This window comes from Myotis nattereri (genome assembly GCF_964212035.1).
Source record: "Myotis nattereri genome assembly, chromosome: 15".
Taxonomy (NCBI): domain Eukaryota; kingdom Metazoa; phylum Chordata; class Mammalia; order Chiroptera; family Vespertilionidae; genus Myotis; species Myotis nattereri.
Window position 1 is genome coordinate 18699948 of NC_138090.1, and position 25899 is coordinate 18725846.

The 25899-nt window shown below is 46.9% G+C and overlaps 1 protein-coding gene and 1 pseudogene across 3 annotated transcripts; both read right to left on the minus strand.

Moving 5' to 3' along the window:
* Window positions 1-920: 920 nt before the first annotated feature.
* LDHD (lactate dehydrogenase D) lies at window positions 921-5856 on the minus strand. Of its 2 annotated transcripts, XM_081108094.1 has the most exons (12): window positions 4955-5856; window positions 3988-4100; window positions 3629-3770; window positions 3281-3422; window positions 3010-3169; window positions 2503-2702; window positions 2280-2408; window positions 2074-2201; window positions 1568-1658; window positions 1375-1486; window positions 1135-1286; window positions 921-1021 (listed from the first exon to the last, which is right to left on the minus strand). In XM_081108094.1, the coding sequence occupies exons 1-12, from the start codon at window positions 5084-5086 to the stop codon at window positions 936-938; spliced, it is 1587 nt and encodes a 528-aa protein (XP_080964220.1). In that variant the 5' UTR covers window positions 5087-5856; the 3' UTR covers window positions 921-935. The 2 variants fall into 2 exon arrangements, with proteins under 2 accessions (XP_080964220.1, XP_080964221.1); XM_081108095.1 differs by having other exon boundaries at window positions 976-1286.
* A 3632-nt stretch (window positions 5857-9488) lies between these two features.
* On the minus strand, window positions 9489-15577 carry LOC308531421 (NADH dehydrogenase [ubiquinone] flavoprotein 2, mitochondrial-like; annotated as a pseudogene). The gene is made up of 4 exons: window positions 15504-15577; window positions 13790-14284; window positions 13369-13569; window positions 9489-9512 (listed from the first exon to the last, which is right to left on the minus strand). The product of its transcript is annotated as an NADH dehydrogenase [ubiquinone] flavoprotein 2, mitochondrial-like (transcript).
* Window positions 15578-25899: the final 10322 nt, after the last annotated feature.

Here is a 25899-nt window from a genome sequence, read left to right on the forward strand (position 1 = left end):
ATGGAGGCAGGGAAGGAACTCGGATGGCTTGGAGAGAGAGTGAGGCGTGAAGGAGGGTGCCCCTGCCTGGCTGGCCAAGCCTGTTTTCTTAGGACCCAGGGGATGAGGGAGTTGGGCCCACACTATACGCTCCAGGGACCTGCAGGAGGGTGGAGAGTTGAGCAATTGGCTTCCAGGACAGCACTTGCCAACATCCCCTGCCCCCTCCCCCAGGGCTGAGGGCTAAGAGCTGGGCCCCAGCAGTTGATGGGGTGTTGAAGTTTATGGTGCCAGGCGCCCTCTAGTGGGCTTAGGGGGAACAGCTGTCAGGTACCCCAGGCAGAAGCTCTGGCCTGGGATCCCAGGGCAGGGCATACTTCCTGGTAAACAGATTCTGACTTTGAGGGCAAAAGAGCTGGGAGTTTAATAAATCATACCTTGGAGAGGTATGGCACAAGGAGAATAACCTCACTTCCATTTCTAGTGATTCGTAGCAGCTGCTTAAAGGACATGTACAGTATGTTCTAAGGCCCAGTTGGCACTCAGTGGGGGAGTCTGTCATAAGTGATGTTGACCATGGGCAAGTCCTCAGACCCTGGAGTTCCTGAAGGTGACCGCCCTCTGTAGCCTGAGCACCATCCCCTCCCCAGGCTGCAGTAAGTCAGAGGACAGGTCTGGAACGAGGGATGGGGGTGTCACTGTCCAAATGACCTGGGGGTGCTGAGCAGGAGGCCATTCACAGGTTCTGCCTGCTCACCCCCAGGCAGCCACAAATGGGGTTCAGGTTTATTAGGGCTCAGGGTGCTGAGTTCCTCAGACTTTGTCCCAGGCTCCCAGCAATAAGGAGGCCTTGGTGGAGGGAAGTCATCTCGGTCTTTGGGGTGACCCACAGCACCTCTCCCAGCCAGGACAGGATGTGTAAGAGAGAGAGGAGGCAGCTTCACTGGCTTACACATTTATTGAACCAAAGGCTCCTGGGACAGCAAGAGGAGCAGGGGAGGGGCCAGGCCTTCAGGCTTCTCTCCCCTCTTCTGGCCTTGAGCTGCAGATGAGAGGCAAAGGCAGAGCTGTTCTGTGGCATGAAGAGTCCAGGCAGGATGTTCCACTGTCTGGGGTTAGTGTGCCAAGCGCTCGGAGCCCCTCACAGCACCTTGCCTGGGTTCATGAGGCCTCGAGGATCCAGTGTGGCCTTGAGCTGCCGCATGGTCTCTATGCCCACGGCTCCTACCTCCTCCTGCAGCAGCTGCCGCTTGCCCAGCCCAATGCCATGTTCCCCTGTGCATGTACCGTGGAGTGCCAGCGCCCGCCTGGGAAGCAGTGAAGAGACCATCAGCGGGGGGCTCCTCCCGCTCCCCTCAGTCTCCCCCACCTCCCTGGCCCGGACTTTGCTCTTACCTGCCTAGCTGCTGTGCAAAGGCCTTAACCCTGCGGAGCTCCTCGGTATCCTCCGGGTCTACCAGCAGGATGCAGTGGAAGTTGCCGTCGCCCACATGTCCAACAATGGTTCCTGGAGGCCCAGAGGACCCAGCTGCTGCTCCCAGTCCAGCCTCCCCCCCTCCCCACTACGCCAGCAGTGGGCAGGCAGCACCTGTGAGCCCCGAGGCCTTCAGGTCCTCCTTGGCCTGTACCAGGATCTCCGGCAGCCGGGAGATGGGCACACAAACGTCAGTGGCATAGCCCTGGAACAGGGGCAGGCCTGTGAGATTCTCCCTTCACCCCCTGCCTGCCCAGAGGTAAGGGGTCACAGTAGTCAAGGTCTAGGGGGCTTGCCTGCTCTCTAGGGCTCAGTTTCCCCTGTACAAGATGATGGCCGGTGCGTGTTCTCCAGACAGTGCCAGCCAAGGCTTCCACAGCTCTCTGCTCCCCACCCTTGCTATGTCCCTCCCAACCCCCCTTCCCTGTGCCCACGGCCTGGCTCAATGCAGAGGTCCCTCCTGAGGGTTTGGCAGATGACTCTGCTTTCCCTCTAATGGCTAAGTGGGGGCCGTTCTGCCTGCTGTGGGCTTAGCCTGCTGCTCTGGACACCAAGTTAGTGGGCTGAGCAAAGGGTTCATGGGTGAGCCGTGGGTCCCACTTCCCCTCAGCCCAGCTCACCTTGCAGCCCGGCCGCAGGGCCAGGGCTGCGTACCAAGCATTGTGCCGGGCGGCCCAGAGCCGGCTGCGCTCCTCTGCCTCCTTGGCCCAGGAGAAGTGGAAGGCTCCATTGGACTGGGTGATCTCCTCTGCAGGGGGACAGGGGAATTGACTCCAGACCCTACGCTGGGCAGCCTGTGCCCCTGCCCCCCGGCTCCCCAGCACACCTGTCCGCTGCACCTGCTCCACCAGGGCCTGCTCGGAGCCATGGAACTCGAGGAAGAGCGTGGGTGCCACGCGGCAGTCCAGTTTGCTGTGCCTGTTGCAGGCGTCCATCATGACCTCATCCAGGAACTCTGGGACCAGGGAGAGGGCAGGTGAAGTGAGGGCTGGCCTTCAAAGGGGGCCTCTTCTGAGAAGCCCACCTGGACTGCCCAGTTCCCGGCTCACCAATGCGGGCCACAGGTACTGCAGCCTGGAGAATGTGCACAGTGCTATCCACGGCCGCCTGGACACTGGGGAACGCACAGGTGGCGGCCACCGTGGTCTCGGGGGCAGGGTGCAGGCGCAGTGTGGCGGCTGTGATGAGGCCCAGGGTTCCCTCTGAGCCCACAAAGAGCCCGGTGAGGTTGTAGCCAGCTGCGCTCTTCCTGGGTCCCGGGGACACACAGGTAGATGAGTGCCCAGGCCATGTGACAACGGATTTCTGGTGAGAAGTCTAGAGCCAGAAGTTGGGGCATTGTCCCCAGGCCCCTGCCAGGGCTGGTACTGAGCCCGAGGTTGGGGTTGCCCCCTCGGCTCAGACTGCCATCAAGGCATAAATTCCCTGGCACAGACGATGTAGGCCTTGTGCAAGAAGAACAAACTCCACTACCATCAGCTTTGTCCCACGTGACCGTTTCAGAAGCCCGGCTGCCTAGGGGAGATGCGCAATCTCTGTGGGGGGCGGGTGCTCACCGATAATGACGGCCCTGGCCCGCGGTGTGAAGCAGCTGCCCGCCAGGCAGCACCACCTCCAGGTTCAGCACGTTGTCCCGAATAGTGCCATAGCGCACAGCGTTGGTGCCTGAGGCCCCCGTGGCTGCCATGCCGCAGAGAGAGGCGTCTGCACCTGGGTCTGGAGAGGGCAGGCAGGAGGCAGCCTGGGGCAGACGCCCAGGGGCAGAGGGGACCCCGCAAGCCCCCAAAAGAGCCTTGCCTCCAGGGAGCCCTCAGGGTCCCAGCCTACCCACAGGAAACCAGAGGCCACTGTCCCGCAGGTGGGTGTTGAGCGCTTTGCGGGTGACGCCGGGCTCCACCACCACCGAGAAGTCTTCTGTATTCAGCGCCAGGATTCGGTCCATGTGGGTCAGATTGAAGCAGACACCACCCTGGCAGAAGGGGTGCCAGGGGTTAGTTGACCTAGTTTTTCTGCCAGCCACAGGCCCCAGGCCCCCACCTTGAAGCTGACCTCCCAGCAGCCAGACTAGATCCTCAGATGGCAGGTAAGGAGGATTGGACCTGAGTCACCAAGCTGAGTGTGTGTGGGGGGCACAAATGTGACAAGTGTGATGGGACCAGGGAGGGGCCACCATACCTGCACAGCACAGACTCCACCCTCCAGCCCAGTGCCTGTGCCAAAGGGGATGATGGGCATGCCTTGGCTGTAGCACAGGGCTGCCAGCTGACTGACTTGCTCCACATTCTGGGGCCACACCACGGCGTCCGGAGGTTGGCACCTAGAACCAGACCCTCAGCAGTTTAGGGGGGCATGAGACTCCCTGGTCCTGCTCAGGATCCCCAAGGTATTATAGGGCCTGGGGCTGCACATGGGGCTGGGGTATGGAGGAGAGAATGCCAGCGTACCCCAAAACAAAAGGGTGGGGGAGAAGCCATCCCAGAACCCTCACTCTCGGCCAGGGGCTCTGACAGAGGAGGGGACCCCCCCACACACACCTGTGCATCGACTCATCGTGCCCATGTTGTTGTAGGACTGCAGCAGCAGTAGACACATGGGGGCTCCCCACAACTGCCTTCAGGGCCTCCACAAAGTCCTCGCTGAGTTTGCCCTGCAGGGAAGAAACACTTGGGGCCAGGGGCCTGCCCCTGTGGCAGGTGGGGGTGAGGGGCTGGAGTGGGAGAGGGGCTGCTAGCATCTCTGGCCTCCTCTGCCTGCCCCCCGACACTGCCTCCAAGGCCCAGGCCTTGCCAGTGGGCCCCCCAGAGGCAGATCCACTCTGCAGGTATGCCCCTTTCCAAACAGAACCACGGGCAGTGTTTTACTTCAGAAAAACTGCCACTGGACGAAAAGAACCAGATTCACTTTACAAAAAGGGTCGTCAGCAGGGTTCCATAACGTAGCCAGTCCTGCCTCAGTGACTTGGAAAGGTTACTCATCTCTGCCCCTTCTCTAAGGCCAGCCAGGCACTGCTCTACGCACACCAGGGACAGCGCTTGAGAAAGGAAGGACAGGAAGAAAAAGCTACATTGCCCACCAACTATGGTGCCCCGGCCCCATTCGGCCCTGCCTGGGGACTTGTGGGGCTCTTAGAGCCTTTCTGGGGCTTTCTGCCCATTTTACAGATGGGCAATCGAGGCCAGCGAGTCAAAGACAGAGCCTAGCCTAGAACCCACGTCCTTGCCTCCCAGACACGCTTTCAAAAGGTGTGTATACATCTGGGCGCCCCAAAGGGACACCCTGCAGCCCACAGACCTTTCTTTGGCATCCCCCTCTCCCTCCCCCCCCCCCCCCCGCCCCCTTGATAGCTGGGGAGCCTTGGCCAACGCACTCAACACCCATGCTGGACACCAGGTGAGCCCATGGATCCTCTGTTCAAGGTCACATGGTGCTGGGGCAGCACAGAGCCTGGTGGGACTTGGCATGTGGGGGGAGACCACCCTCTAGGGAGCTTTGCCTGCCTACCTGCTTTATCCGGGAGCAGTAACCCCTGCAGGGGAACAGCCCCCAGGCTGCTGTGGCCCTTAGCAGATTGGCCATAGCTGGGCAGTGGCGAAAGGAGTGTGGGCCCTTAAGCTGGTAGCTGCACCAGCCCATTGGCTGTGCCCAGGGTGGAGCCTGCTTAAGGTGGCACTCCTTAAGGTGGCGCTGCCAGACCTTGCTGAGTCAGGTGTGTCTGCCAGGATCAGCACTTCTAAAGGAAAGGCTCGCCTAACACAAAGGGAAACAGAATAGCAGGGCTTCCCGTGGTTCTTCAAACAAAGGTAAGCTCCTTGCCATGATCTTAAAGGTCCTGCCAGTTCCCACTTACCTCTCCATCTACCCCACTTCCTTCCAGTCTCCTCTTTGGCCTCTGAGCTCCAGCTTCATATTCCCTTCCTGCATACGCCCACCTCCAGCCAGGCTCAGGGCCTTGGCCACACCCTTGTCTTTCTCACCCTGCAAGTCTCAGTTCCATTGTCATAGAGTAGGTGAAATCAGGGCTGTGAGGAGGAAAAGTGCAAGGGATGAGATGGAGTAGGGCAGTGAGGCAATCCAGGAAGCCTTCCTGGAAGAGGGGAGCTAAGGATAAACAGCAGTTCACCAGGTAAGTGAAGGAAAAACTGTTGCATCCCTTTCATCTCCACCTGCCACTGGGCAGATCCCAGGGCCCTCCTGGAGAGTTATGTGGCTTCTGCTTTTGAAAGTATTTCAAGCTCAGTTTTCTTCCCACAGCAAAGTTGAAGGAGCATGTAGGTAACATTATTGTGATAAATCTATTCCTAGTGTTTTTCTTCCCAATCGAATCAGGAATACAAACATCTACTTCGGTCCTTCGCCCCAACCACACTCAAATGAATTCACATTTCCACTCTCGATGTGTGGTTTGTCTCAAAAAACAAAAACAAAAAAAAAACTCTTTCATAATTGGCTAGTTCAAATCACGATTCCATGAAAGTCCACTAAATGTATTTGTTTGATGTGTCTCATAAATCTCTTTCAGTCAACAGCAGTTTCCCTCTCCCCGCCTTTTTCCATACCATTTATTTGTTAAGGAAACTGGGTCACCTGTTCTGTAGAATTTTCCACATTCCGTTTTTGGATGGTTGCATCCTTGTGGTATTGATTCATGTATTTTTCAAATCTTGTAGTATTTCTTATAAATGGTTAGATCTAGATGTGGCGCTGTCCAATACAATTTCCTGTGCTGATGGAAAGCTACATCTGTGCTTCCCAATATGGTAGCCATTAGCTGCATGTAGCTAACGGTGTTAGCGCTGTCTATGCTTGGGGAAGAGATGCCAGGTAGAGAGTGTGGCAAACCCTAAAAGAATCGCCATGTAGATCCCTAAGGTCTGGAGCAGGGCCATGCCATCTGCAACAAAGAGCTGTTACACACTATTCAAAAAACTGCCCCTGGCCTACTACTAGGTCCTGGGTAAGATGGTGAATGGGACCCAAGACATCAAGGGACCATGCAGGTCCAAAACAATCCATTATAGAGGCAAAAGAAACAGACAAAATGGGGCACAGGCAGGCCGGAGGGCAAAGTAAGCTCCATAAGTGGGTGGCCAGTCTCCCATGTCACCCACCATTGCCTGGCCAACTCTTCTTCCTCAGCTCATACCTGTGGCCACCCAGGGGGAACTTTTATGACCAGCTGATAGAGGAGGGGAGATTTCACGCTTGATTCCTGAGTGGGTTGGCTCAATATGAGGATGTAAGCTGAAAATGGACTGAAGCTACTGCACAGCCCCACTTAGGGGTAACCCTGAAATCCTCCCAGTTGGCAGAGCTCCAGGTCATGTATCTGGTCATCCCCTTTTGTAGAAAGAAAACTGCCTCGCCAGAAGAGTGTGTACGGCCCCATGGGCAATGGTGAATGGCTTGGCTGGAGCCTATGAGGGGAAATATTAGAAAATTAGGGTCAAGGAGGCTGGGGAAGAGGCATGTAGTTGGAGCAATAGGAGTAGGTACAAAGTGAGATCTTTATATCACGTGGATCACATGTCAGTGCCCACCAGAGAACATCTACCATGCAGGAGACTAAATGAAGTGGAAAGCAGGATTCAGCCAGTTGTCACTGGCCACGCTCTCTCAATAACCACCCCAGTGCTGGCATAATGGTAGTAGGGATACGGGCTAAAAATGGGCCCACCCGCCTGGGTACCCGCTCACTAAGACTGGTCTAGCTACTGCTACTGCTGTGGGTCTCCCCTACTGCCACACTGAGTCCCCACATGGTGCCCTTCCTCAGGGAGACCAGCCAGTCAGGGCCCCTGGCAACAAGTTGCTTACATTCCCGAGGAAGGGGAGCAGCAGCTCTTAACTGAAATCAACACAACACATATGGGCAAGCTCTGCCTCTCCTGCCTACGTGGCCTCCGCCAGCCCCTCTGTCTGAGGCTCACAGTGTTTGATCCATCAACATGGTATAGTAATAACATAACATCACCTCAGGCCAGGTGGCTCACTTTTTAACAAAGGAGGTGCAGTAGTGGGATTCATTACCGACCCTGGGATTCACTGATCCCAAAGTCTCCCTCACCATCCAGAGCCACTCACCCCACAGAGCAATAGAAGGAATGGCCTTTGAAAGGTGCGGCGAAGGCACCAGCTTAGAGATGCCTCCAGTCGACCACAGAGCCGGAAGAGGACAACTTTTTTTTTTTTTTTAATATATTTTATTGATTTTTTACAGAGAGGAAGGGAGAGAGATAGTTAGAAACATCGATGAGAGAGAAACATCGATCAGCCGCCTCCTGCACATCTCCCACTGGGGATATGCCCGCAACCCAGGCACATGCCCTTGACCGGAATCGAACCTGGGACCTTTCAGTCCGCAGGCCGACGCTCTATCCACTGAGCCAAACCAGTTTCGGCAAGAGGACAACTTTTTTACATGAGTAACAGATAAAGGGTGAGTATCCATATTATTGGTAAGTTTCTATTTCAAAATGATTTTACACTTACAGAAAAATTGCAAAAATAGTAGAGAGGACTCCTATATACTCTTCACTTAGTTGTCACACTAATGTTGATGTCGTAGATAACCATAGCGCAAATATCAAAACTAAGAACTGGGAAGGCCCTGGCCACCAGGTAGCTTAGTTGTTTGGAACGTTGTCCCAATACACCAAGGTTGTGGGTTCAATCCCTGGTCAGGGCACATACATGAGTCAACCAATGAAGGTATAAAGTGGAACAACAAATCTTTCTCTTTCCAAAACAATAATGTTTTTAAAAAGAGTTTTTTAAAAAGAACTGGTAAAAAAACTAATTGGTACAGTTAGGGAATTGGTACAAAACTAAACTACAAATTGGATTTCACCTATTTTTCCACTGACATCCTCCTTTTTGGGGGGTGTTTGTTTTGTCCAGGATCTAGTCCAACACCTCACACTGCATTTAGTTGTCTTCTCCAGCAGTTTGCAACAGTTCCTCAGGCTTTCCTTGTCTTTCTGACTTTGACATTTTCTTTTTTAAAAAAATATATTTTATTGATTTTTTATAGAGAGGAAGGGAGAGGGATAGAGAGTTAGAAACATCGTTGAGAGGGAAACATCTATTAGCTGCCTCCTGCACAGGATGTGCCTGCAACCAAGGTACATGCCCTTGACCGGAATCGAACCTGGGACCCTTGAGTTCTCAAGCTGACGCTCTATCCACTGAGCCAAACCGGTTAGGGCCATTTTCTTTTTTGTTAATCTCCACTTGAGAATATTTTTTCCATTGATTTTTAGAGAGAGTAGAAGCAGAGGGAAGATACACACAGAGAGAGAAACAATGATGTAAGAGAGACACACTGATTGGTTACCTCCTGCACGGGCCCCGACCAGGGCCAGGTATGGAGACTGCAACCGGGGTACATGCTCTTGACCGGAATTGAATCTGTGACCCTTCAGTCCACAGGCCAGTGCTCTAACTACTGAGAAAATTAGCTAGGACCTGACCTTGACATCTTCAGTACTAACAGTTCCTTTATAGACTCTTCCTCAATTTGGGTTGTCCCACATTTTCTCAAGAGATTGAGGTCTTCGGTAAGAATACCACAGAACTGGCGTGTCCTTCTCAGTGCATCGTATCTGTAGTATAAGAGTTGATATGTCCTGTTACCGTGACGTTAACCTTGATCACGTAGTTTAAGTGATGTCTGTGGGGTTTCTGCACTGTCCAGTTACTGTTTTTCTCTTTGAATTTAATAAATATATTGGGGGAGATTCTTTAAGACTTTAAGATTGTGTCCAAAGCCAGTCACCAGGCCAGCCTCAACTGAAGAGGTGAGGAAAGAGACTGCACCTTCTGGTAAGAAAACCTGCAGAGTTGTGTTGCAGAGGGCGTGGAGGCAGGTGGGCCCTTCATTGGGGCCACTTCTTTTTTGTAATCAACTCCAAATCCCACTGATATCAAGTACCTCTGATACAGGAATAAGTTTCCTTCTTGCTGTTTGGCAAATGCGACCCAACCGTTGGACACAAAGAAATGATTGTGTCTAAGGGAGGAGAAGGTAATTATTGCCTCACTGTTCTTCAGGATTGCTTTTCTAGAAAAACAAAATACAAAACCAGTTTCTCCTGGCATAAAAGAAGCACCGTAGCTTATTATGCAGGAAAGGGTTGACTAAGCAAGCCTGGACGGACTAAACCCTGTACCTTGTGAAGAAAGGTTCAGCCGTTGCCACGCTCTTGGGGGGTTATCTCTAAGCGCTTGCAGTATCCTGCCTGAGAAGGGTGTCTTTCTTTACCTGGAGGCCTTGGGCCAGCCAGATAGTCTATGCCAACAATGTGATTTATCCTGGGCGCCTTGGGCCACATGGTATCAGCTTGACCTCTGCCGGGTCTGGAGACCAAGATCCGCTGTGACCAAGCCCTAATAAAACCCTTGGACACCAAGGCTCTGACTGGTGAGCATCTGGTTAGCCACACTTCGTATGTGTTGTCACACGTCATCGCTGGGAGAGCTGAGCGCAGCCTGCGTGACTCCACTGAGAGAGGACAACTGGAATCTTGTTCTGGTGTCTCCAGGACCCTGACCTTTGTACCTTTTCCCGCTGTGATTTTAGTCTGTGTCATTTCACTGCGATAAACTGTAACCAGGAGTATTAACTGCTTGCTGAATTCTCCGTGTCCTTCTAGACTTGCAGGGGTGGGTGACGTCTCACGCGCCATATAAGGCTTGAGAAATCATTTGGTCTGGCCCTGCCCAGGCATTAGGGGTGAGTTCATTAAATGTTTGATCAAACATAGCAGGCTGTGTTTGATTTTTAACTTGATAATTTTGTATGGCCTGCAAATAATGTTATAAATATCCAAATGGCCCAAGGCAGAAAAAAGGTTCCCATAGGGACACCTGGACACAGTCATATTAGCATTTTGAAACCATAAATAGATTATCTTTGTCAGAATTAAAACTTGTTGTTTTTATTTTATTTCATGTTTTTATTGATCTTTACAGAGAGAGGAAATGAGAAGGATAGAGAGATAGAAACATCCATGAGAGAGAAACATCATCCATCAGCTGCCTCCTGCATGGCCCCTACTGGGGATCAAGCCCACTACCCTGGCATGTGCCCTGATTGGCAAACGGACTAGTGACCTCTTGGTTCAGGGGTCGAGGCTCAACCACTGAGCCATACTGGCTGGGCAGAATTAAAACTTGTTGACTTCTCCAGGCTTTAGTTTTTTTCCATTTGTAAACATGTATTTGGACTAACAGATCCCTGATCCTTTTATCTCTGGTCTACACATAAAATAAGGGAAGCTTTGATTCAACAGCTTCATTTTCTAATGGTACTTTGCCTGATAATAGTTATACCTATGTCGTCCTGACCTACATGAAGTTATCTCTAAATCCTCTATAAAAACAATACTAACACTCAGAATGACTACAACTCTTTTCCTTCTCCATGTGGAATAAATAAGATAATCTTTAGGTGTTGCTCCACAAGGAGGGGATAGAGCAAGGAACTAGCTCATCGGTTCTCAACCTGTGGGTCGCGACCCCTTTGGGGGTCGAACAACCCTTTCACAGGGGTCGCCTAAGACCATCGGAAAACACATATATAATTACATATTGTTTTTGTGATTAATCACTATGCTTTCATTATGTTCAATTTGTAACAATGAAAATACATCCTGCATATCAGATATTTAATTACGATTTATAACAGTAGCAAAATTACAGTTATGAAGTAGCAACAAAAATAATTTTATGGTTGGGGGTCACCACAACATGAGGAACTGTATTAAAGGGTCGCGGCATTAGGAAGGTTGAGAACCACTGAACTAGCTGGAGTTCTTTGCATTCCCAAGACCTGGCCAGCAGGAGGAGGGACGGAAGGGGCAGCTACCTCCTCTGGCACTATGCAGGGGCACACCTGTTTCACTCACACGGGCAGCACTGAAAAAGGGGGTGATGCTGGTACTGCCCACTCCAGCAGGATGCAGGATGCAGGGGCAGCACTTATTATACTCAGGTGGACAGGGCCACAGGATTGGATGATATTGGTAGTAGTTGGGTTTCAAGCATCGTCAGGTCATTCATCCATTTCTCACCTATGCCAAGCACAGTGCTGGGAAGGCAGAGATAAATGAGAAAGACAGTCCTCGTATGCCCAGAGGATCCTTTCTAAGTCATTGGCCATGTAAGAATCCTCCATTCATCAGGGAGAAAGATTGACTTGTCAAATGCTCAGTAAAATAACTGGATTTTGCAAGGTTCCAGCTGTTTCATTCCCCAGAGTTAACTTATGTTAAAAATAAAGGAAAGAGCATGAGATATTCACTCTGCTTCGTATCGGGATACTTTTTGCAGGCTTCCTGCTTTGAAATTTTGCCATGAGAAGAATAGATTGAAGGCCACTTACGAGAGCCCAAATGAGGAGGGGAGAGCTGTGATTAGGTCTCATTCCTTCCCATCATCTCAGGTATAAAAGAAGAAGGCAGGTCCACTTGCTGTGAGGAATTGATGCTTAGACGGAGTGGTGTTCTCAGACGTTGGAAATAATCCAAGGAAAGGAACATCTGCCAGTAGGGATCCGGTTATGGATCCTAATATCTGATTATGGGGTCTTGGTTCAACCTGAGCTGTTCAGTAAAGACTTCTTTATTCACTCTGTTCAAAAGTGCACCACCACCACCAGCTGCCAGCACTCCTGATACCAGCATTTGATTCACATTTTTGAAAAATTTCTGAATGTATTAGATACCTCCGCCATGTAGTTAGTATACATTATCATTTTCATTGTCTCCCCAAATTCTATGTACTTATCACACAATTTAATTTACTTTTATCTATTGAAAGGTTTTTAGATCGTTTCCAATGTTTTGCAAATATAAGTTGCAATGTGAGAATATTCTGTACATGCACTTTTGAACTAGATTAAAGGCTATGATAATTTAAAATTTTGATACAATAAAGCCTTTAGAAAGATTTTAGTAGTATAGCCCTATTAGGATTGTATAAAAAATATTTTTCCTAATTGTTCCAACCCTGAGTATCAATATATTGGCCAAACTTATACTGTGATATGACATATGTTATAATATTGTTCTTTTATTTTTAGCAAAGAGAAACATTTGTGACACTTTTATTGTTCTATGTATTTCTTTTTAAATTGGCTATTTATAACCTAATCTTATTTTTCTTATTGGGGTTAAATTAAATTTCAAGAAGAGTTTATATGGGTTGTGAACACACAATGCAATAACAACTGATGTATTAGAGAACTGTACCCCTAAAACCTATATAGTTTTATTAACCAATTTCACCCCAATAAATTAAATTTTTAATAAGAGTTAAAAAAAGAGGAATTTATAAATTAAGGCTATCTTTTTTCTTGCATACATGTAACTTATATATTTTCCCAGTTTGTCTTTAACTTTGCTTATAGCATGTTTTTTTTCAAAATTTAATTTTTTTCTATAGTTGAATTTGTCAGTTATTTCCTTTATGAATCTGCCTTTGGTGTCATACCTTTTCACCTAAAGAATATAAAAAACATTCCCTAATCATTTCCTTATAACTACTTTGATAATTTCCACTTTAAAATTTAAATCTTGAGTCCAGTTTATGCTTGTTTTAATGTACAGTCTTAGGAACCACCCTTTTCCCCCTCCAAATTATAAGTTACTCAAGAACAATCCTGGAATATTCCAGTCTTTTACCAGTGCTGTGAAAACAGACATTAAATTAATACATATTCCTAAGTCTTTTTTTTTCTTTCTGGAGCCAGTACCAAAAAGTTTTCATTATTATAGCTTTGTAATAGATTTTTATATTTCATAGTTATTAGTTTCCGTTTTTTAAAAAATGTTCTGAGTATTCTGTTTTCCTTTCTGATGAAGTATGGAATTGCTTCATCAAACAAACACAAATCAAAACAGTACAAACAATAATACCTTGCTGAATCTTTGAATTTTCCCAGTCCTGAGCTCCTCAATGATTTCTTCAATACCTTTGGGTGTCAGGTTCTCATAGTAGTTGTCATTTATTTGAACCATGTGGTGCATCTACACAGGCCCCTAAATATTCCACCTCTATAAGAGTGAAAAGTTTGTCAGGTATAGTCTCCCCAAACTTTATTCCAAGATGTTTCTTTTCTTTTTTTTAATCCTCACCTGAGGATATTTTTATTGATTTTAGAGAGAAAGGAAGAGGGAAGATTTTATGTATCATCAGTTCCAGAGAGAAGCATCAATTAGTTGCCTCCTGTATGCACCGGACCAGAGATCAAACCCACAACCTGGGTATGTGCCCTGACGGGGAATTGAACCTGTGACCTTGCAGTGTACAGGACTGTTCTCCAACCAACTCAGCCACACTGGCCAGGGCCAAGATTTTTCTGAAAGGCCTCCAGTATGCTGTCAGAGTTTCCAAGCATGCAAGATGTAATGGTGCAGACGTGAAGGTGATACTTTCCAACTGGCTTTCGATGATACATTGTATAAAAAGTTGCTACTTCATATACTCTCATTGAAGGTACTTGTAAAACTTCGGCAACCTTGTTCATAGAAGAGATGGGCAGCCATCCATTCTGTCTTTGGGACAAATCCAGAACTATAAGTACATCTGCTGTTTTATGCCCTTTGGGATAGTTTTTTAAAATTGCATCTATCCTCTTATAGTTTTCTGGTGTGACGCCAAATGGAGTATCTGAGTTATGCTCAGGAGTATCTGTGCACAAATAAGGCCCCTCCAGTTCCATTTTGCACAGCTGACTTATGCAAATTCCTTACATGTTGTCCCCACTGGGCAGTGAGGCCAGTCTCCCAGGCCCAGAGCACTGCAGAGCAGAGTACCAATACATTTTTGAGACTATAGTGTTTAAATTAAAAGCTAGTTGCTACCACAGTGCACCTATTAGAAGGGTCAAAATCCACAATATTGACAACACCAAATGCTGGCAAGGATGTGGAGCAACAGGAACCGTCATTCTTTGATGGTGGGAAGGCAAAATGGTATATATACTTTGAAAGACAGTTTGGCAGGTTTGTGGTGTTTTTGTTGTTGTTTTTGTTTTTTTACAAAACTGTTAGATTTTTCTTACCATATGATCTAACAATTGTCATCCTTGATATTTATCCAAATGAATAACTTATTTTATGTCCACAGAAGACCCTGTGTATGTATGTTTGGAGCAGCTTTATTCATAATTGTCAAAACTTGATAGTAACCAAGATGTCCAATAGGTGAATGGATAAATTGTAGTATATCTAGACAATGGGATATTATTCAGTGCTAAGAAGAAATGAGCTATCAAGTCTTAAATGCATATACTAAGTAAAGAAACCAATCTGAAAAAAACTACATACTGTACGATTCCAACTATCTAACGTTCTGGAAAAGGCAAAAACTGTGAAGAAAACAGATTAGCCAAGGGCTCAGGGAGAAATGAATAGATGGAGCACAGGGGGTTTTTAGGGCAGTGGGACTATTCTGATACCATAGTGGTGGATACATGTCATTTCATACTTATCAAAACCCATAGAATGTATGACCCCAAGAGTGGACCCTCATGTAGAGTATTGACTTTGGGTGATGTGTCCGTATACATTGGGTTGTAACAAATGTTCCACTCTAGTAGGGGATGCTAATAGTGGAGGAGGCTCTCCATGTGTGGGGAAAGGTGGTATCTGGGAACTTTCTGTACTTTTTTCCCTCAAATTTTACTGTGAACCTAAACCTGCTCTAAACAAAGTAAAAAAGCTAGTTGCAGCACATAATAGCTTTATGGCCAATGCTATTTTAAAGGTGTGAACTTAACACAGTTATCTTTGAAAAGTGAGATTATGGGTATTTGTTTTTATTTTATTTTATACATAGATTCTATTTCAAATACAGATATCATAGATTACCTATGTAACCTTTAAAAGGCAGGTTTTTGTACTGGGGGGAGATAGTGATTGTAACTCATAACCTGACCTGGAGGAAATGAACAGTCCAAGCCAAGGGGTTATCTTGGCCAGCGCTCCTCCCAGCGGGCTAAGCCAGGCGAAGGCTTTCCTGAGAGTCCCTAGAGCATGGCCCCGCGGGCTTATGGGAAATGTAGTCTCCGAGCTCGCTGGACCGGTCCTCGGAGGACCCTGGGATGGCTAGCAGCCGCTGCATCTGCGCATGTGCGAGGCTGTGAGCGCACCGGCGGCCGCCCTTCCCCCACCTCCAGCCGCGAGTGGGTGACAGGGCCCTGGGTTTCCACGTATCTTCGCCGCCCCGCGCTGTGACCGGGCCTGGCACTGAGCCACGAGTGGAGACTGGCCCCTCTAGGTATGAGGGAGGCTGACAGGCAGCTCCGTGGGGCCGGGGGGCCGAGAGGAAGGAGATGAGGGATGGGCTCGTGCCCACGCGGGGTGGGAGCCCAAACTTCGGCGACTCGCTGGGGGCGGTGACCCTTGGGGCGGCCGCCGGGCGCACTCCTCGGCGCGGGGTTGGCAGGGCTCGTCTCGCCGGACGTGCAGGGGCGGGGACGGCGGAGGGGGAGGGTGGCAGCGAGGCTCGCCTTCCTCCCTTTGTCCGGAGAAGCGCCTCGGACCGCGGCGAGGGGCCGGCGGGGCGGGACGGAGTCCGGAAGTCCGGCCGGACGCGCGCGACTAGGCCGGCGGGTGCGCGGCCGGACACACCTGGCTGCGCTCACGTGACACGTGCTGCGTGCGTCGGCCTCGCGGGCTGGTGGGAGGATTGAAAGCTCCGGCCAGTGCCCCGGTGCGCACGAGCCGCGCAAGCAGAGCCCCGACCCCTTTGCAGGAGCCTCTCGGGCTGAGTGTTCACCTTACCCTTACCCGGGACTTGGCTGGCGTCCCAGGCTCAGCCGAAGGGAGAAGGGCCGCTCAGAGGGGAAGGGACTTGCGCAGGTCGCGCGGCAGCTGGTCCTTAGGTGATCTGAGGGGCGAGTCGCTGCGTTTGCCTTTGACTCTGCTCCCTGGTAGGTTTTGCTCTGCAGGCGTTTTGAGTTTCTCTCCAGTTGAGTTTACTGCTCTTGCCTTTTATGGCACCCAAAGCCTTCACTACTTTGGGATTATACAAGTTTTCTGATGATTCCCAGTGGGACTTTAAAATCCTGTGGTGGTTGTTTTATTTATTTATTTATTTTTAAATTAAATCTTTATTGTTCAGATTATTTCAGATGTTCTTCTCCCCCCCCCCCCATAGCTCCCCTCCACCCGTTCCCCACCCCACCCTCCAACCTCACCCCCCCCTCACTGTCCTCATCCATAGGGCACGATTTTTGTCCAGTCTCTTTCTGCATCCCCCACACCCCTTTCCCCCCCAAGAATAGTCAGTCCACTCCCTTTCTATGCCCCTGATTCTATTATATTCACCAGTTTATTCTGTTCATCAGATTATTTATTCACTTGATTTTTATTTTTTATTTTTTTTAAATTAAATCTTTATTGTTCAGATTATTACATTTGTTCCTCTTTTTTCCAACCATAACTCCCCTCCTCCCAGTTCCCACTCCACCCTCTGCCCTCACTCCCCACCCACTGTCCTCATCCATAGGTGCACGATTTTTGTCCAGTCTCTTTCTGCATCCCCCACACCCCTTTCCCCCCCAAGAATAGTCAGTCCACTCCCTTTCTATGCCCCTGATTCTATTATATTCACCAGTTTATTCTGTTCATCAGATTATTTATTCACTTGATTTTTTTTATTGCTTAAAGTATTACAAAGAGTATTACATGTGTCTCCTTTTTTTCCCCCCCACCCTTGACAGTCCCGTCCTCCCCTACCCCCCGTGTCTTATGTCCATTGGTTATGCTTGTATGTATGCATACAAGTCCTTTGGTTGATCTCTTACCCGCCCCCCTCCTGCCCTCCCACCCTCCCTGGCCTTCCTGCTGTAGTTTGACAGTCTGTTCGAGGCAGCTCTGCCTCTGTATCTATTTTTGTTCATAAGTTTATAATGGTCTTTATTATCCAGAAATGAGTGAGATCATGTGGTATTTATCTTTCTCTGACTGGCTTATTTCACTTAGCATAATGCTCTCCAGTTCCATCCATGCTGTTGCAAATGGTAAGAGTTCCTTCTTTTTTACAGCAGCATAGTATTCCATCGTGTAGATGTACCACAGTTTTCTAATCCATTCACCTACAGATGGGCACTTAGGCTGTTTCCAGATCTTAGGTATGGTGAATTGTGCTGCTATGAACATAGGGGTGCATATATCCTTTCTGATTGGTGTTTCTGGTTTCCTGGGATATATTCCTAGAAGTGGGATCACAGGGTCAAATGGGAGTTCCATTTGTAGTTTTTTGAGGAAACTCCATACTGTCTTCCATAGTGGCTGCACCAGTCTGCATTCCCACCAGCAGTGCACAAGTGTTCCTTTTTCTCCACATCCTCTCCAGCACTTGTCGTTTGTTGATTTGTTGATGATAGCCAGTCTGACAGGTGTGAGATGGTACCTCATTGTTGTTTTGATTTGCATCTCTCAGATGATTAGTGACTTTGAGCATGTTTTCATATGTCTCTTGGCTTTCTGAATGTCCTCTTTTGAAAGGTGTCTATTTAGGTCCTTTGCCCATTTTTTGATTGGATTGTTTATCTTCCTTTTGTTAAGTTGTATGAGTTCCCTATAAATTTTGGAGATTAGGCCCTTATCAGATATGATATTGGCAAATATGTTTTCCCATGCAGTGGGTTTTCTTGTTGTTTTGTTGATGGTTTCTTTTGCTGTGCAGAAGCTTTTTATTTTGATGTAGTCCCATTTGTTTATTTTCTCTTTAGTTTCCAATGCCCTAGGAGCTGTATCGGTGAAGAAATTGCTTCGGCATATGTCTGAGATTTTGTTGCCTTTGGATTCTTCTAGTATTTGTATGGTTTCCCGTCGTATATTTAAGTCCTTTATCCATTTTGAGTTTATTTTTGTGTATGGTGTAAGTTGGTGGTCTAGTTTCATTTTCTTGCATGTATCTGTCCAATTTTCCCAGCACCATTTATTGAAGAGACTATCTTGACTCCATTGTATGTTCTTGCCTCCTTTGTCAAACATTAATTGAGCGTATTGGTTGGGGCTGATTTCTGGGCTCTCTATTCTATTCCATTGATCTATATGTCTGTTCTTGTGCCAGTACCAGGCAGTTTTGAGAACAGTGGCTTTGTAATACAGCTTGATATCTGGTATTGAGATCCCACCTACTTTGTTCTTTCTCAGGATTGCTGCAGCTATTCGGGGTCGTTTTTTATTCCAGATGAATTTTTGGAGAGTACGTTCTAGATCTGTGAAATATGCCATTGGTATTTTAATGGGAAGTGCGTTGAATTTATAGATTGCTTTGGGCAGTATGGACATTTTAATGATGTTGATTCTACCAATCCAAGAACATGGTATGTTCTTCCATCTGTTTATGTCTTCCTCTATCTCTTTTTTCAACGTCCTGTAGTTTTCTGAGAAGAGGTCTTTTACCTCTTTAGTTAAGTTTATTCCTAGGTAGCTTAATTTTTTTGGTGCGATGGTAAATGGGATTGCTTTTTTAGTCTCTCTTTCTGCACATTCACTGTTGGTGTATAGAAATGCCATAGATTTCTTGGCGTTAATTTTGTATCCTGCTACATTGCCAAATTCTTTTATTAAGTCTAATAGTTTATTGATGGAGTCTTTAGGGTTTTTTAAGTATAATATGTCATCTGCAAATAAGGACAGTTTTACTTCTTTTCCAATTTGGATGCCTTTTATTTCTTCTTCTTGTCTAATTGCAATGGCTAATACTTCCAGTACTAAGTCGAACAGGAGTGGTGAGAGTGGGCATCCCTGCCTTGTTCCTGTTCTTAGGGGAAATGGTGTTAGTTTTTGTCCATTGAGTATGATGTTGGCTGTGGGTTTGTCATATATGGCTTTTATTATGTTGAGGTCTGATCCTTCAATTCCCACCTACTGAGAGTTTTTATCAAAAATGGGTGTTGAATTTTGTCAAACGCTTTTTCTGCATCAATTGATATGACTATGTGGTTTTTTTCTTTCAATTTGTTTATGTGATGTATCACGTTTATTGATTTGCGGATATTGTACCATCCTTGCATCCCTGGGATAAATCCTACTTGGTCGTGGTGTATGATCTTTCTGATATACTGCTGGATCCGATTTGCTAGGATTTTGTTGAGGATTTTGGCATCTATGTTCATGAGGGATATTGGCCTGTAATTCTCTTCCATTGTGTTGTCTTTACCTGGTTTTGGTATTAGGGTGATGCTGGCTTCATAGAATGAGCTTGGAAGTGTTCCTTCCTCTTGGATTTTTTGTAGTAGTCTGAGGAGGGTAGGTTTTAGTTCTTCCTTGAATGTTTGGTAAAACTCCCCTGTGAAGCCGTCTGGTCCTGGGCTTTTGTTTGCTGGAAGCTTTTTGATGACTGCTTCAATTTCTTCCATAGTTATTGACCTATTGAGATTTTTAGATTCTTCCTGATTAAGTTTTGGAATGTTGTATTTTTCTAGGAATATGTCCATTTCCTCCAGGTTGTCTAGTTTGTTGGAGTAGAGTTGTCCATAGTATTTTTTAACAATCATTTGTATTCCTGTGGGATCTGTTGTTATTTTGCCTCTATCATTTCTGATTTTGTTGATTTGGGTCCTTTCTCTTTGCTTCTTGGTGAGCCTGGCTAGAGGTTTGTCAATCTTGTTTATCCTTTCAAAGAACCAGCTCTTTGTTTCATTGATTTTCTGTATTGTTTTTTTGGTCTCTATGTCATTTATTTCTGCTCTAATCTTTATTATCTCCTTCCTTCTGCTCACTCTGGGCTTTTCTTGTTGCTCTCTTTCTAATTCTTTGAGCTGTAGATTTAGATGATTTACTACCATTTTTTCTTGTTTGTTGAGATAGGCCTGTAGAGCTATAAACTTCCCTCTCAGGATTGCTTTCATTGCGTCCCAAAGGTTTTGGATTGTTGTGTTTTCATTGTCATTAGTTTCCAGGATGTTTTTAATTTCTTCTTTGATCTCATTGGTAACCCAATCAATATTTAATAACGTGCTATTCAGCTTCCAAGTGTTTGAGTATTTTGAGTTGTTTTTATAATTTCTAATATTATGGCCTTGTGGTCTGAGAAGATGCTTGGTATGATTTCAATCTTCTTGAATTTGGGGAGACTTTGTTTGTGACCCAATATGTGGTCTATTTTTGAAGATGTCCCATGAGCACTTGAGAAGAACATATATTTTGTGGCTTTGGGGTGAAGTGTTCTGAAGATGTCAATTAAATCCATCTGATCTAGTGAGTCATTTAGGATTGCTGTTTCTTTGCTGAGTTTTTGTCTAGCGGATTTATCCAGTGATGTCAGTGGTGTATTAAAGTCCCCTACTATGATTGTGTTGTTGTCGATCTCTCCCCTGATATCTTCCAGGAGTTTTCTTATGTATGTGGGTGCTCCTGCATTGGGTACATATATGTTTATCAGGGTTATATCCTCTTGTTGTATTGATCCCTTTAGTATTATGAAGTGGCCTTTCTTATCTCTTGTTATGGCCTTCACTTTGAGGTCTATTTTGTCTGATATAAGTATTGCTACCCCAGCTTTTTTTTCATTTCCATTTGCCTGAAAGATATTTTTCCATCCCTTCACTTTCAGTCTGTGTGAGTCCCTTCTAATGAGGTGGGTCTCTTGTAGACAGCAAATATATGGGTCATGTTTTTTTTTATCCATTCAGCCACTTGATGTCTTTTGATTGGACCATTTAGTCCATTTACGTTTAAAGTTATTATTGAAAGGTACTTGTTTGTAGCCATTTCTATTTTTTTTTGTGGCTGCTTTCTTTCTGGGCTTTTTAGTTCTTCTTTTTACACCAGTCCCTTTAGCATTTCTTGCATTGCTGGCTTGGTGGTGATAAACTCCCTTAGCCTTTTTTTGTCTGTGAAGCTTCTTATTTCCCCTTCAATTTTGAATGATAGCCTTGCTGGATAGAGTATTCTTGGATTCAGCCCTTTGCTTTGCATCACTTTGTAAATTTCTGTCCATTCTTTTCTGGCCTGATGTGTTTCTGTTGAGAAATCATTTGATAATCTGATGGGGGATCCTTTGTAGGTAACTCTCTGTTTCTCTCTTGCAGCCTTTAAGATTCTGTCTTTGTCTTGTACATTTGCCATCGTTATTATGACGTGTCTTGGTGTGGGTCTTTTGGGGTTCATCTTGCCTGGGACTCTCTGTACTTGTGTACCTTTTTTCTTCCCCATATCTGGGAAGTTTTCTGACATTATTTCTTCAAATAGATTTTCTAATCCTTGCTGCTCTTCTTGTCCTTCTTGCAGCCCTATTATGCGTATGTTACTTCGTTTCGTGTTGTCCCGAAGCTCCCTTAGGCTCTCCTCCTGCTTTTTAATTTTTTTCTCCAGTTGCTGTTCAGATTGAGCTTGTTTCTCTGCCTTATCTTCTAATTCACTAATTCAGTCCTCTGCTTCTTCTAGTCTGCTGTTGAAACTTTCCATGGTGTTTTTGATTGTAGCTATATCACTTTTCATTTCTTTCTGATTCTTGCATAGGTTGTTGATTTTCTCATCCATCCGGTGAATGAATTGTACAACCATTATTCTGAATTCTTTTTCTGTCATGTTGCATGCTTCAACTTCATTAATGTCCTTTTGTGGTGACTCCTCATTGTCTTTCCTCTGGGTGTTGTTTCGTCTCTTCATTCTGATTATCTCCCGATGGTTCAAACGTCCAGTTGCGTGGGCCTGGGCTGTGTGCAGTGGGAGCCTCCCACCACCCTAGTGTCACTGAAGAGCTCTGACACTAAGATGTGTGGTTGTTGTGGGTTGGTGGGAACCAGGCTCGCTCAGAGTCAGTGTTGTCAGCGCTCAATGTGGCCTCGTACACGCCCTTAGAATCAGGGACCCTGCCTGCACCGTGCTGAAACAGAGACCCCCCTGAAGCGTGTTGAAAACCAGAGCCCCCTAGCGTGCGCCAGAAGTTAGAGTTCCCCAGAATCCAGTATCAGAGTCTCTGTTGCTTCTCGCGACCTTGCCTTGAGAATCAGGGTTCCTGTGTGCCCTTGCACCAGGAATTGGAGTCACTGGCTCTTAGTATGAATGCACAGGAAATCAGGATCTCAGACGCAGGTGAAAAGAAACACAGTCAAGTCACTGGTGCTTGGTGCTGCCTCCTGCCCAGAGAATCGGGGTCCCTGGGCCTGTGATACGCGGGACAAATTCCCGGTGTTCGCGCGATTGCTCCAAGCCCAGGGCTCAGAAGCCGGCAGTGCGTGTAGGCTCAGTTCCTGGGGTTCGCGCGTTTGCTCCCAGCCCAGGGCTCAGAAGCCGGCCCTATGCGGGATCAGTTCCAAGATGCTCACGCACTTCCAGGCTAAAGTTCCTGGAGCGCTGAGGCCCAGGCAAGGGGGTGGGTCTGTCAGTTAGTTACTCTGGCGCTGCCCCCAAGCCTGCGGGAAAGGGGGAATGGGCTCTGTTACTCACGGATCTGCTGAGGGGATTTCTGAACTTTTGGTGTCCGCAGGTCTGTAGCTGTGGTCGCAGGTCTCTGTCCCCAGTGGCTGCAGGGTCCTGGTATGCCTCTGAGATCAGACTGGGTGGTGCTGAGACCAGAATCCTAGTCTCAAGCAGGTCTGTTTCCCAAGATGGCGTGGTCGCCGTGCCTGTCCTGGCCGCCCAGGAGTGTCCGCGCAGGGAGCGGGACTCCGCCGCCTAAGACTGCCCGGTTTAGCAGCCCCTTAGAAGACCTGCAGAATCTAACTGTCCCTAGCTCTTACACACACACCACACGCACCCACACACTCCTCTATCACTTCCTTGCGCTCTCATACTCTCTCCCTCCCTACCTTCCTGCTGGTCGCCATTTTGGAAGTCTTGATTATTTATGTATTTCAAAAATATATCTTTATTAATTTCAGAGAGGAAGGGAGAGGGAAAGAGAGAAACATCAATGATGAGAGAGAATCATCAATCGGCTGCCTCCTGCACATCCCCCACGGAGGATCAAGCCTGCAACTGCAACCCAGGCATGTGCCCTTGACCGGAATCGAACCCGGGACTCTTAAGTCCACAGGCCAACGCTCTATCCACTGAGCCAAACCAGTCAGGGCTGATTTTTAGATTTACTTGTTGATAGATGTGTATTTGTTGTTCATAGTTTGTATCTTTACCATTTTCTTCTTCTTCCTCTTCTTAAAGGATACCTTTCAGCATTTCATATAATACTGGTTTAGTGGTGATGAACTCCTTTAGCTTTTTCTTATCTGTGAAGCTCTTTATCTGACCTTCAATTCTAAATGATAGCCTTGCTGGATAAAGTAATCTTGGTTGTAGGTTCTTGCTATTCATCACTTTGAATATTTCTTGCCACTCCCTTCTGGTCTGCAAAGTTTCTAAAATCAGCTGACAGTTGTATGGGTACTCCCTTGTAGGTAACTGACTGTCTTTCTCTTGCTGCTTTTAAGATTCTCTCTTTGTCTTTTGCTCTTGGCATTTTAATTATGATGTGTCTTGGTGTGGTCCTCTTTGGATTCCTTTTTTTGGGGTTCTCTGTGCGTCCTGGACTTGTAAGCCTATTTCTTTCACCAGGTAGGGGAAGTTTTCTGTCATTATTTCTTCAAATAGGTTTTCAGTATCTTGCTCTCTCTCTCCTTCTGGCACCCCTATAATTCGGATGTTGGTACGCTTGAAGCTGTCCCAGAGGCTTCTTACACTATCTTCATATTTTTGGATTCTTTTCATTTTGCTTTTCCAGTTGGGTGTTTTTTGCTTCTTCGTATTTCAAATCTTTGACTTGATTCTTGCAATCTTCTAGTCTGCTATTGGAACTCTGTATAATATTCTTTATTTCAGTCAGTGTATGCTTAATTTCTAGTTGGTCCTTTATCACAACCTCGAAGGTCTCATTAGATTTCTTGAGGGTGTCATTAAGTTTATCGGCGGTTTCTAGAAAATTCTTGAAAAACCTTAAAAGTGTGGTTTTGAACTCTATATCCAGTAGTTTGCTTTCCTCCATTTCTGTCATTTGTGTCCTGTTTCTTTGTCTCCGCATTTTTTTATGCTTCACTGTGTTGATAGAGTGGCTTTCTGTACTAGGTGTCCTGTAGGGCCCAGTGGCTCAGCCTCCCCAATTATCTGAGGTAGACACTCTTGGTGCACCCCCTTGTGGGCTTTGTGCACAGTCTTGTTGTAGTTAAGCCTTGATTGTTGTAGGTAACACTGGAAGGAATTGACCTCCAGGCCAATTGGCTGTGAGAATCAGCTGTGTCTGCAGTGGGAGAACTTCTGTGCTGGAGACACCCCTCCAGGGCAAGGCTTGCTTCAATGGGGCTTTGGTGCTCTCTGTGTCTGCCCCCTGAGTGTGTTCTTTATGAATCCAAGGAACTGCAATCTGGATGGTCCCACTCTGACCACCGGGCACACTGGCTCCTGGATCTCTAAGGAGGTGCTAATCTAGCCTCTGCCTGAGGCTATCCAGCAGGAGCCAGCTGTGAGGCAATGCAAGTTGCCCTGGGGCCTTGGGCCAGCTGCAGTTTGTTAGGTAATTATCAGATTGCAAAGGGCCATGCCTTTCATATGCAAAAGCCTCCATGGCTTGGGCAGGGCGAGGCCCCAGGGGATCAACAGGGCAGAGTGAGAAGTTATGGCTGCTCTCTGTCCTGCCCTCAGAGGCCCTGCTTCTCAGTGTCCCGGCAATTGCTGCAAGCACCACCGAGAGAAAGCTGCCCTCGAGTTCCGACTGATGCCAGACAGTCCAGTTTCTCCCGTATGAGTCTGGGTCCCCAGAGACTCGCCTGGAACTGGAGCTCAGAGCTTGAGACTCCCTCCAGATTGAAAAAGACAACCGTGTCCTCAGCCGCCAACCCTCTCTGCATGCGCCTCTGCACCTCTGTATTTTACTTCCGCATCATACCTCCTCTGAGTCTCGGTATGCTTTTCTCCTTCCTTCTAGTTGTATAATTTCCACTTAGCCAGCCTCCTGTGGTTCTGGATGATGTCCATTCCATCTTTTAGTTGTATTTTTGAAGTGGTTGTGCGAGGCAGCAATCTCCGGTGTTTACCTATGCTGCCATCTTGGTTTCTCTCCTGGTGGTTGTTTTTTTTTTTTTTTCCAAATTACTGATACTTTTATTGGGATCCTGGTAATGGTTACATTAAATTAGGGGGAATGTACACCTTTATGTGTTGGGTCTTACTAGTGTAGACCCATTTGTTTAAGTTCTCTTTTATTTTTAACCCCCACCCCCAGCAGTATTTTAAAGTTTTTAGAAAATAATTGCGTTTTTCTTAACTTTACTCTTATGTAGTATTTCAATGCTGTTGAAGATGGAATTTTTCCATTTATCTTTTTTCTCTTGTATTTGCTATTTCCCATTTTTTTAAGTTTGTGTATTTGAGATTTGTCCCTTTTTTTCCTTCATTAGTGTGGTTATCTGTTTTATCCACCTAAGAAACGTTCAAACCTGTAGAGAATATTTGTGAGTTTATTTGAGCCAAGCTATCGATAATTACCAGGAA

Excerpts from the sequence above, each read along its gene's own strand:
- LDHD (XM_081108094.1), bottom strand. The coding sequence starts at position 5,086 with ATGGGCTGGTGCAGCTACCAGCTTAAGGGCCCACACTCCTTTCGCCAC. Across the intron at positions 1,487-1,567 it reads GAAGGCCTCGGGGCTCACAG|GAACCATTGTTGGACATGTG; the intron begins GTGCTGCCTGCC and ends CTGGGCCTCCAG. Across the intron at positions 1,287-1,374 it reads TTTGCACAGCAGCTAGGCAG|GCGGGCGCTGGCACTCCACG; the intron begins GTAAGAGCAAAG and ends ACTGCTTCCCAG.